Below are 12,796 nucleotides of genomic sequence, written 5' to 3'. Positions count from 1 at the left end.
GTATGCATGTCAATAGCAGTGAAAGGGTTAATAACTATCACAGTTGGGAAAATACAGCCTAAAGAAATAAATAGAGGAGACAAGTAAGTTAAACTACAGAATTAAGTTTAGAATAGACTAAACTGGCTAGAACAATTACAGTGTTGGTGAAAACATGTCGATATAGACTGAGGAAAGCACTTTCATACCCCGTGAGAATGATGATTGAGGGATGGCTGGGAATGCAACTGATAACAAATAAATGTCTGGTGCTTCCCAGCCTGGTGTTGGAAAAAGATCAGAATTTTTGTTTTTTGGGAAGAATTTTGTTTATTAGTCTACACCAATGTTATCCCTTTCAAAATAGTCCCCATGAGGTATTCTACACTTATACCAGCATTTTTTCCAATCCATAAAACACTTCTAGAACTTGATCTTTGTAATAGCTTTTACCTCTCTTAGTGATGCATTTGTAATCTCATATACGTTTGTAAAATGATGGTCCTGTCTGGATTTTGGGAACAGAAAAAAGTAACATAGGTCCATGTCTGTCGAATATGGAGTCTGGGACATCATCTCAGTGGTATTTTTGGCCAAAAATTTACAAAGGAACAACAAAGTGTGAGCACATACATTATCATGTTGCACATGAAACATTTCGCCAAAAATCTGGGTGGTGACCCCCCTTCACACTCCCCTCCTCCCCCCCTCCCTTCAGATTGTTTCAAGCAAACGCCATTGAACTCTCGTAAGTACTACTCTGTATTGATTGTTCGACCTTGTGATAAGAACTCGTGGTCCACTGTGCTGTTAAAATAGAACAACGTAGTGAGCATAACTTTCACATTTGAGCCCACTTACCAAGGTTTTTTCAGTCTTGGCTTCCAGTGGGATGACTTATCCTTAGTTAAGACATCATATCCATAGAGTCATGTTTCATCATCTGTTTGCCTCATTTCAGTAGTTCTGCATAGTTTTTGACTTCATCTAATGGCTCCTGATAAACTTGGATTAACTGGTGCTTTTGTTCAAAACTCAACAAATCGGAATAAATTTTGCTGTCACACATTTCGTACCCCAAACATGCAAAAAAGTTCATGGCACGCCCTACCTGAAATAAAGGAAAGGCAACACTCACCTGTAGTGGATCGATGCATGGAGCACTACACCTATGCTTATTGCCAATATACGATGTTATGGGGTGTCAAGTCAAGTTTGTGACTGGATTGAGGACTTTTTTGGGGGGGGGAGGGGGGGGGGGGGACGACAGCATGTTATATTGGATGGAGAGCCATCACAAGATGTAGGAGTAACTTTGAGTGTGCCCCAGGGAAATGTGTTGAAACCTTTGGCTGTTCATGTTGTAAATTAATGGCGTTGCTGACAATGTTAATCATAATCTCAGACTGTTTGCAGATGAGGCAGTTATCTATAATGAAGTATTGTTTGAAAGAAGCTGCATAAATATTCAGTCAGATCTTGATAAGATTTCAAGCTGGTGCAAAAATAGGCAACTTGCTTTAAATATTTAGAAATGTAAAATTGTGTGCTTTACAAAATGAAAAAAATGTGGTATCCTATGACTACAATATTAGTGAGTCACAAATGGAATTGGCCAACTGATACAAGTGCCTGGGTGTAAAACTATAAGAATATGTAATGGAATGATCACAGAGACTCAATTGTGTGTAAAATAGGAAGCAGAGTTCAGTTTATTGGTAGAATACTGGGAAGTGCACTCAGTCTGCAAAGGAGATTGGTTACAAATCACTCGTACAACCCATTTTAGAATTTGTTCAAATGTGCAGGACCTGTACCAAATAGGAAAAATTGGGATATTGCACATATACAGAAAGAGGTAGTGCAAAAGATCACAGGTTTGTTTGACCCATAGGAGAGATGCTGAAGAAACTGGATTGGCAGCCACTTGAAGATAGACATAAACTACCCTGAGAAAGAATGAGATTTTCACTATGCAGCGGAGTGTGTGCTGATGTGAAACTTCCTGGCAGATTAAAACTGTATGCCGGACCGAGACTCGAACTCGGGACCTTTCAGCGCACACTCCGCTGCAGAGTGAAAATCTCATTCTGGAAACACCCCGAGGCTGTGGCTAAGCCATGTCTCTGCAATATCCTTTCTTTCAGGAGTGCTAGTTCTGTAAGGTTCACAGGAGAGCTTCTGTTAAGTTTGTAATGTAGGAGACGAGGTATTGGCAGAAGTAAAGCTGTGAGGACGGGGCGTGAGTCGTGCTTGGGTAGCTCAGTTGGTAGAGTGCTTGCCCGCGAAAGTCAAAGGTCCCGAGTTCGAGTCTGGGTCTGGCACACAGTTTTAATCTGCCAGGAAGTTTCATACCCTGAGAAAGTCTACTAACAAAGTTTCAAGAATGGTCTTTAATTGATAACTGTAGGAATACACTACAACAGTCTATGCATTGCTCATGCAGGCATTGTGAGGACAAGATTAGAATAATTATAGCATGCACAGAGACATTCGAACAATCATTCTTCCCATGCTCCGTATGAGAATGGAACAGAAAGAAACACTAATAAGTGGTACAATGGGATGTACCCTGTGCTATGCACTTCACGGTGGTTTGCAGAGTATAGATGTAAGATGTAGACATCGATGTAGATACACATAACAGAAAACATCATTCACACTATCTTTCAAGCACTAGCACTTTTTCTAGCAGTAGTAGACACATTCACACAACCTCACAAGATACCCAAACGCCCACTCTGATAGCCACGGCAAGGGAGTGCAGATTTGGATATCTGGGTGGTTGTGTGTGTAAATGTGTGTACTATTGGTAGCTAGTACTTGAAAGCTAGTGTGAATATTGTTTTCTGTTATGCATTTCCACTGTAGGTGAGTAGCTGCCTTTCCCTTATTTTATGTATTGTTCCATCCAGGAATTTCCATTATTGTTATGACATGTACCAGTTGATATGCTAACATCATCAGCTACTTCTTTGATTGTGATTCAGTGATCATTCATAATAATTTATTTCGATTTTGCCCACAATACCATTGGTTGAAGGTGTACTGCGGCATCAAGGGCACTCGATATCCTCGGATTTCTTCATGGCCTTCTTTGAAACACTTATGTCACTTGTAAACCTTTGTTCTATTCATTACATACTCACCAAAAGCAATATTTAACATTCCTAAAATTTTTGCCGCACTATATTCCATTCTTATAGTAAAATTCAGTACAAATTTTTCTTCCATTTCTATACAAAATAAATAATTACCAGTACTACCAAAATTTGTGCAACCTTTTTGACAGCTGTCAATAGGGTACATAACCAGTATGGCAAACACTGAACAGATACATTTCACACATGATTATCAACACAACAATTAAAACATTGCACAAATCGGAATACTATAGTATGCAGAAAATATGGTAGACCAATATAATAAAAAAATTACTACAATAAATCATGTTTCTCAATGTTCGTAAAAAAGACAGGAAAACAGGCTAAAGCTAAGACAAGGCAAACAGAAAGGAGAAGTTATTGGAGAAAATGGAACCTTCTATATATGAAAAGTAAAATATTGCAGGAGGCGACAGTAACAGTCAGTCAGTGCAGGTTAGTGACAAACAAAAACACTAAACCATGAAAGAACAATGTAAAATCAAGGTAAGTGGTGAGGAGGAAAGGAATGTGATGTAACCTTTTCAAATAAACTAGTGTAGGATGATTGGGAGATGTGCTTGTAGTGTGCAGTTAACCTAAACAAAGTGTTATTTGAAGCTTCATAAATAAAAATGTACCCACCTAAGTATGTGGAAATCTGTACTAGAAAAGATATAAGGGCAAGATGTTGATTAATAGGGGGTGATACAGATAAATAAATGAACAAACTAGCACAAAAGCTGGAAAACTGATGACAATTTGAATAAAATAGATGACAGCAAAAACTGACAGTGGGGTTACATAAGGAGGAATAATTGGTCACAATGGCTAGTCTTTCCTTCTCATCCCATCCATTAAGTGTCCCTGTGAGGTTCTGGGGAACTTTTCTGTAACTCTTCCCATTTCCTAAACCTCACCAGTCCTTTTCCTTCATCCCTCTTTCTTTTTTTTCATCACTTCAACGAGGAGGAGGAGCCACTGGCTCTGAAAGCTCACGCATTTCGATGTCCTTTATGTGTTTTCACCTGCTACCACTTAAAAGTAAATTTTTTATCTATCAGTATTATTTTTAGACGTGTGTTATGGTTCTTTTTCAGTTTGTTTGAAGAGGCAGTAAACAGTGAGACTGGTCAGTTAAATTTTGTGCTGATTATAGTGGTGCCACTAACAGCACATGCCCTTTTCTTGAGGATAGTACTCTTAATAGTTATGAGATGGTGGAAGAAGTACCTTTGCCAGCATGCTTGCAAGAGCTACAGTAAATACTTTTGAACATGCATGGAACTGGTTTTGGATGACATTTTACAGCTAGACTACTGCCATCAGTAAATTTTTAATCACTGGAGATTGCTGTTCGTGATGAATGGCATAATTTCCCTCTGAAATAAATTGAATAATTTCTTTGAATATTTGCCTCACAAGTTTGATACAGTGTTTGCTGTTTGGAATGCCAATAAGCGATAATAGAGGACTCTAGTTAGATTTTAACATGTTAATGAGATTTTTCACTGGTCCTGTAAGCTGTGAGTTCTGTAAACAAGAAGTAGAGAGTGGTGTGGAACTGTATATTCTGTTGTGTTATACTGTATGTGAAAGTGTATCTCCCTGCAAATGGTACAAGACTGAATGAAAATCAGGCCTTACATAATGTGTGGTATTTTATCTCATCCCCAATTGTTTTGACCAGTTTTCTTCCAAAACTGACCAAACTATTGCATATTCGTTTTTTGAGCTCAAAAAAAGCATCATATAATATTTACTGACGTGTCTACCTGCAGTATTTAAAATAATGAAACAACCAATATAGTTAATGAAGATTTAAATTACTTTCAGCTTAAAAGTAAAATATTTTGACATTTAACATAAGATAAATAGTATCTGTATATTTACATATAATATGATTATCTTGTACTTTCAGCTGAGGTACTGTGAACCTGTGATCAGAAGAGCAGTTCCTTTGGCACTAGGACTCATCTCTGTATCAAATCCAAAATTGAATATTCTTGATACATTGAGTAAATTCTCACATGATAGTGATGCTGAAGTTGCTCACAATTCAATTTTTGCAATGGGTCTCGTAGGTGCAGGCACGAATAATGCCAGGTCAGTAGGAGTTTATGATTGTATTTAATTTATAACAAGTAAACTTCCTTTTGTAAACATGTTATCGTCGTCATCATCATCATCATCATCATCATCATCATCGACCATACAGCTAGCCACAATAATAGTTAATTATCTGTTGAAAAAATTTGATGGCAGTCTATTAACTTGATCATTGGGCCTTTTGTGTTGTTTTTTTAGTTTTCAGTCTGAGACCAGTTTGATGCAGCTCTTCATGCTCTTCATATCCACATAACTACTATAACCTCCATACACTTGAAACTGCTCGCTGTAGTGTAACATTTGTTTCCCCACTACAATTTTTAACCACAACACTTTTCTCCAGTACCAAATTGACGATTTGTTAATGTCTCAGATGGATCCTGGCAACTGATTATTTCTTTTAGTTAAATTATGGCATAAATTTATTTTGTCCCAAATTCGATTCAAAACTACTTCATTACTTATCCAATCTACACATTGTATGGGTTGTTACCTTACTGGTTTCTTAAATAACTGAATAATTGTTTATAGAACCTTAGGTGGCATAGTGTGGTAGGACAGCATTCACACGTGTTATTGGTTTCCATTCAATAAGCTATTTGAATGGGAACCATAAGTCCAGTCCCGCACAATTTCAGCAGGAATTTGTTAGTAGTTGCTGAAAGATTACATACCCAATAACTGCAGATCTCGTTTGTCTAGGGGGTTTCATCGTTTTCTTTGTCTGCAAAATGATCATTCCAACATCAAACATGGCTTCTGTTTAAATAAACACCACCGGATTGGAAATAATTTTTGCTAAACGTTATATTTATTCAAACTTTTTGTTCTGAACTACACTATTTGCCATGTAAGTTTTCACTTCTTAACATTTTTACTATCAACATTGATTATCTAATTCTGTTACACATCACTGGTTACAAAAGCACGACTGTCTTCCTCCAAGACTGAAAGAGAAGTGGCAGGCAAGCCAATAACTGCCCGGAAGTTGCAGATATTCCTGCTTCTTAGCTTCTTTGGCCTACTGACCTTACACACATCTTGAACAAGTTCATTATTTATTACGAAAGAACATATTCATAATTCAATTAATAAATTAAGCACGTTTTCTGGCCACATAATACAGCCATGAAATTATTTCAACTCCTTACTCTGGGTATCGCACTCTTCGCTTTAGATAAACCTTATTTCCGACAGTCGATTACATTACAACGTCTATCAGTTTTCTTCAATAAAACCACAGTTTAAAAGTTTTCTGTTCTGTTCTTGTCTGTGTTGTTTATCTTCCTTGTTCCACTTCTGCACAAAGCTACATTCCGACAAATAATTCAGAAAATACTTCCTAGCAGCTAAATATATTATATTAGATGTTAAAGTGTTCCTCTTTTTCAGAAATGCATTTCTTGCTATTGACAGTATGCCATTTATATTCTCTTTACTCTAGCCATTGTCATATGTTTTGCTGCCCAAGTAGCAAAACCCTACTACTTCTAGTGTCTCATTTTTTAAACTAATTCCTTCAGCATTACCAGGTTCTATTTGACTGATGTTCATCTTATAACTACATTTCAAGTCACTATGCATTCCATTCAGCCATTCTTTAAAGTTGTTTGTGGTCTCTGACAGAATTACAATCTGAGTTTTCTTCCCTGTGAGCTTTAACTCCCTCTCTAAATTTCTCCTTCATTTCCTTTTCTGCTTGCTCAATGTACAGATTGAATAACGTGGGGGAGAAACTACAACTCTGTCTCACTCCCTTCTCAACAAATGCTTATCTTCCATGTTCTTTGACTCTCATAACTGCAATCTCTCTTTCGCACAATTTGTAAATAACCTCTTGCTCCATGTGTTTTATCCCTGCCACCTTCAGAATTTGGATGAGTGGATTCTGTCAACATCTTAAAAAGCTTTCTCTAAATATTCAAATGTTATATACACTACACCTGGATGAAAATGACTTACAAGTTCATGATGCCCTCCATCGGTAATGCTGTAATTCAATATGGTGTTGGCTCATCCTTAGCCTTGATGACAGCTTCCACTCTCGCAGGCATATGTTCATTCAGGTACTGGAAGGTTTCTTGTGGAATGGCAGCCCATTCTTCACAGAGTGCTGCACTAAGGAGAGGTACTGATGTCGATCAGTGAGGCCTGGCATGAAGTCGGCTTCCAAATCATCCCAAAGTGTTCTATAGGATTCAGGTCAGGACTATGTGCAGACCAGTCCATTTCAGGGATGTTACTGTCGTGTAACCACTCTGCCACAGGCCGTTATGAACATGTGCTCGATTGTGTTGAAAGATGCAATTACCATCTCTAAATTGCTGTTCAACAGTGGGAAGCAAGAAGGTGCTTAAAACATCAATGTAGGCCTGTGCTGTGATAGTGCCACGCAAAACAACAGGGGTGCAAGCCCCCTCCATGACAAACACGACCACACCATAATTACCACCACCTTCGAATTTTACTGTTCTCACTACACACACTGGCAGATGACATTCACCGGGCATTCACCATACCCATACCTGCCATCAGATTGCCACATTGTGTATTGTGATTCATCACTCCACACGTTTTTCCACTGTTCAATCATCCAATGTTTACGCTCCTTATACCAAGCGAGGTGTCGTTTGGCATTTACCAGCATGATGTGTGGATTATGAGCAGCCGCTCAACCATGAAATCCAAGTTTTCTCACCTCCTGCCTAACTGTCATAGTACTTGCAGTGGATCCTGATACAGTTTGCATTCCTGTGTGATGGTGTGGATAGATGTCTGCCTATTACACATTACGACCCTCTTCAACTGTCAGCGGTCTCTTGTCAGTCAACAGACGAGGTCGGCCTGTATGCTTTTGTGGTGTACATGTCCCTTCACGTTTCCACTTCACTATCACATCAGAAATGGTGGATGTAGGGATGTTTAGGAGTGTGGAAATCTCACATACAGACATATGACACAAGTGACACACAATCACCTGACCACATTCGAAGTTTGTGAGTTCCGTGGAGTGCCCCATAATGCTCTCTCACAAAGTCTAATGAGTACTGAGGTCACTTTTTAATTTCCTGTTTGCTGTTAGTCTGCGTGTTCTGTCACAGTGCAATTTGGATCTAAGATTTTCCATTTTACTCTTCATTCTCCTATTTGGGATTCTTCAATGTCTTTCTTTCTGCTTGAAATGAATGTTGTAGCTGCAAGAAGACACACTTGTTTGATGACTGTGTTGCAGTATCAGTTGTGTATATTTTCTGATGTAATTTCGTTTGACAAATGTTCTCTGAGTCTAAATGCTGTTTCCATTTTACAGCATTGAATTTCATAACCAGTCTTTTCCAGGCAAGTTTTCCAAAATATTTGAGTTGAGTAGCACACTCAGTTTTCTTGTGTTTCTTTTTCAGAATTCTGAGTGTCAGATTGTTGCTAGTCATTTGTTTGTTGCAATTTGTTAATAATATTTGTGTAACTATTTACATACAAATTAAACAATGTACATAAATTTGTGGTGTTAGCTGGTACAATTTGTAATTACCACTACTAATACACTGAAGTGTACTTCATTTGGGTAACTTTTAAAAAAATGGTTAAATATCCGGCACACAGTCTTCACTTGACTTTAAATGATCAAACACAGCCTATCATTTTACCTCTCCTAAGCTTCACACAGTTCTCAAAACAGTACTTTCTGCTTCCCTTGCTATCCCTCCTGCTCTGCTTGTCTGCATTTTGAATTTTCATGTGTTCTAAATAGTTTCACATATGCACCTTTTGTCTTTAGTTGTGTTTTATTTTTCCCGTATACAAGATATCCAGGAAGAATGCTCAGTATTCAGGGAAATAGCAGGAAAAAAAAAAAAAGAAGTCTAGCAACAATGGGCTCTAAAATGCGTACATTAATAGCTGCGACCACTTATTCACCTTCGATACTTTAAAATACATCTGTTCTACTGAACAAGTGCCCATAGCTCATAAGGTATTTCTTTTAGAGCTCTTTTTTACTAGAGAAAATGATCTTGTATTAGTCCATACTACCTCCTCTAAAAATATGGAAAGCAAAGAGTATGCGATAGGAGAGATTTTTTCACAGTATCGAAGTAGTGGTCATAGCTCTTAAGGTATGCATTTTAGAGTCCATGTTTACAAGACTGTTTTACTTCAAATGATCATTCCAGTCAAATATCTGAATATTGACCATTCCTCCTATGACATCCTGTACATTTAGTAAACCTGCCCTGATATTTGCACTTTCGTAATGAGTATTCCTTCATTAAAAGATTAATTTCACTTTATCACTCTGTTTTACATAATTTGAATCTATTCTATTAAAGATAAATTTGATTCTGCAAATTTTCCAACACAGATATTGACTTCATTCTTATGTCAAACATTTTTCGTCATTATGCTTTAGTCTTTGATAAGTAAGGTCAGTTGCTGTTTATCGATGTCCACATAAACTGAAAATTGGTTAACAATAAGTTAAATAATGTGCAACAAACACATTTGTGTCATTCATTCATTTATTTGCCCCCCCCCCCCTTTTCCCTTTAAACATACAGCTAGAGAAAGGCAGGTAACTTGTGATAATCTCTTGTATTTACAACTGTTCTCTAATTTTTGCCTCCCCACTCCCTTGCCTTTCACATACACCCAAATGAAGTATTGAGAATCCTGGAAGTTGCGCTGTTGTTGTTACTGTCCACCCTACTGCCAATTTTTTTTGCCAGATCTCAATTGCTTACATTGATATAGGTTGATCTTTAATTTTCTGACAGTATTTTTTTTTTACTTAATCAAGAAATGCAACAGCTAGCTGTTTCCTATATAACTCTATTTATGCCGAGATTTGTTTCAGGTCTTCATCCATCTCCAGTTGATGTAATACATTTATGTTATCATCAGCACTACATTTTTATTCAACTGTATTTTGAATGCTACACTGACTTTTATTCTGCATCTAGAAACCTGAAATGCACATTGGCATAAATCAAGTTATATAAAAAAATGGTTGTGTGCTGTTTTTCTTTTTTCTCCCCATGATTTAATCCACAACCATGCAACTCAACCACTGTTAATACTGGTAAATTAATGTAGTTTGTGATTTTATGAGTATCTGAAAATACATGAAGGAACTGTTTCAGGCTTAGCGCAATGTTACGTCAATTGGCCCAATTCCATGGGAAAGATCCCAATAATCTCTTCATGGTCCGCATAGCGCAGGGCTTGACTCATCTTGGTAAGGGCACATTAACCCTCAGTCCTTACCACAGTGATCGTCAGTTGTTAAGCCCAGTAGCACTTGCTGGATTGCTTGCTACTCTAGTTGGATTCCTTGATGTCAAAAACAGTAAGTGTTCTTTCACATGTACATTTAGTTATTGAGACTTAAAAGCAATTATAAATTTCTTTTGTTGTTTAATTGAAAGTTAAATGTATCCAATAGTAATAGTTTTCGTATTATACAAAAACTGATTACAGTATTATGACAATAGTAGCTGTAACTATAGTAGTAGTAGAGTTGCTCGAACAGTCCACGAGTGTACTGCCGGTCCGTAGTGTCCAACGGGCACAATATTTCGGTGATTAGACATGTCGCCATCATCAGGCCTGAGGGTGGGTGGCCATCTTAAATCCTCTCCCCTCGCGAGGCGTTCTCTGCGCGCCCATGCATCAGCGTGTCGGTGAGATGCTGGCATCGACGTCTGTGGTGGCGTCGGTGTAATTGCCTCATCCACCCTAGTTGCCCATTCGTTTCCTTTGCTGAGCGTCTTTTTAATTAGACTCAATGCTGGTTCCCATGCCCTGCTGAGGTTGTAGCCATAATCTTGGTTGATGAGTCCATCCCTGGTACGAGTTTCAATAGCCTGACAATGGCGACATGTCTGACTGCCGAAATATTGTGTCCGTTGGACACTATGGACCGGCAGTACACCCGTGGACTGTTCGAGCAAGAAATACACCGAGAGAAACTGAAGAATCACAGTAGTAGAGTTAGTTGTTGTAATAATAATAATAATAATAATAATTATTATTATTATTATTAGTAGTAGTAGTAGTAGTAGTAGTAGTAGTAGTAGTAGTAGTAGTAATAATAATAATAATAATAATAATAATAATGAAGAATAACAAGAAGATAAAAGTGTGTATAAGCTGATATATATCTGAATAATTCTAAAGCCGGCCACTGTGACAGAGCGGTTCTAGGCACTTCAGTCTGGAACCCTGCTGCTGCTACGGTCGCAGGTTCGAATCCTGCCTCGGGCATGGATGTGTGTGATGTCCTTAGGTTAGTTAAGTTTAAGTAGTTCTAAGTCTAGGGGACTGATGATCTCAGATGTTAAGTCCCATAGTGCTTAGAGCCATTTGAATAATTCTAAAACATCCTCCTCAAACATATGTACTAAGGATACTTAAGAAAAGGGATTCCACTTTTTTGCTGACGAGGAAATTTAAAAATTCTAATAACCACATTTTCCTGTGACTTACAAAAGCCTTCACGTTCTAGATTTAGGGGTGACATTTGCCTATTAAAAGACCCAGCAGTAATACAAAATATTTAACAAGGAAATGTGTGACATCATGTTTATTGTTTATGATAGGGTGAGATCCTTGGTACTCCCTAGTCATGACAGAACAGCCACTCGTTCAGGTAAACATGTAACAGTGTTTGCTTAAGGTGAACTTGTCTTACAAAAAGCCAAGTTTTTCCTGAGGGCTTTGCCAGTCAAGTCATTTGATCAGAGTTTGACATCTTGTCAGCATTGATTTACTTACAGATTGATTGATTGATTTACTTACAGATGATGCCTAAACTTAAACAGGAATGGGATGGGAAATTGGCCATAATCCTTTTGATAAAAGACCCTATCATTTGCCTGAAGTGATTAGGCACATCTGTATCAGGATAGCTACCTATGTTTTTGAGCATTCTTTCTCCCAAATATGAGTCCATTGTCCTAACTTCTGTGCCACCTTGCTAGACATGTTGGTCATGGCCAAGACAAGCTGTTTCTAGATAATATGACAGAGCCACTCTATTAAAGTAATATTAAATCTTGTTGAAGATGACCCTGTTCAAATGTGGTGAGTGCTTTGTATAATTTCTTTCATTATATCAGTGAGGAGCTTTGATGTAACATTTTCCTTTTCAGTCATCGCATTCTCGAAGAAATGTGTCAGTGACAAAAGTTGCAAAGGTTTAACTTGCTGCTTAATTATCATGAAACTCTGCCATCATCCAAATAGCTGAAACAGTATAGTTGCTGTCTGGGCCATAAGCACACACAGGGCAATTAGCTACAACACTTGATGAAGACAGCTGGGTCAGTCAGTGAAATATTTAAAAGAATTGTACATATAGTTGGATACATAAAAACACACAGTGTTGATAAAGCACTGTTAATCTTGATGGTTCATCTTCTTGTGAAGCCTGAATAGTGAACCAGTTGAACTGATGACAGCATTAGTTAGTACTATTCACCCAATACCCTGAATAAAGTAACATATTCAGTAATATTCTCAAATGTAATGCTAGTAATACTCTTGCACTTTGTTCTTTTTTGATTATT

General features: G+C 37.7%; 1 protein-coding gene across 2 annotated transcripts in view; it reads left to right on the top strand.

The window, feature by feature from the left end:
• LOC124721110 (26S proteasome non-ATPase regulatory subunit 2) overlaps window positions 1-12,796 on the top strand; it is a 124,232-nt gene that overhangs the window by 97,365 nt on the left and 14,071 nt on the right. For both annotated transcript variants that reach the window (XM_047245928.1, XM_047245927.1), the window contains exons 13-14: window positions 5,044-5,228; window positions 10,370-10,575. In XM_047245928.1, the coding sequence (XP_047101884.1) occupies window positions 5,044-5,228; window positions 10,370-10,575 (391 nt within the window). The remainder of the gene's footprint in view (window positions 1-5,043; window positions 5,229-10,369; window positions 10,576-12,796) is intronic.

The sequence above is a fragment of the Schistocerca piceifrons genome, chromosome X (assembly GCF_021461385.2).
Source record: "Schistocerca piceifrons isolate TAMUIC-IGC-003096 chromosome X, iqSchPice1.1, whole genome shotgun sequence".
In the NCBI taxonomy this organism is placed as follows: Eukaryota; Metazoa; Arthropoda; class Insecta; order Orthoptera; family Acrididae; genus Schistocerca; species Schistocerca piceifrons.
The sequence above is the reverse complement of the archived record's forward strand: the minus strand, read 5'-3'. Positions and strand labels throughout refer to the sequence as shown.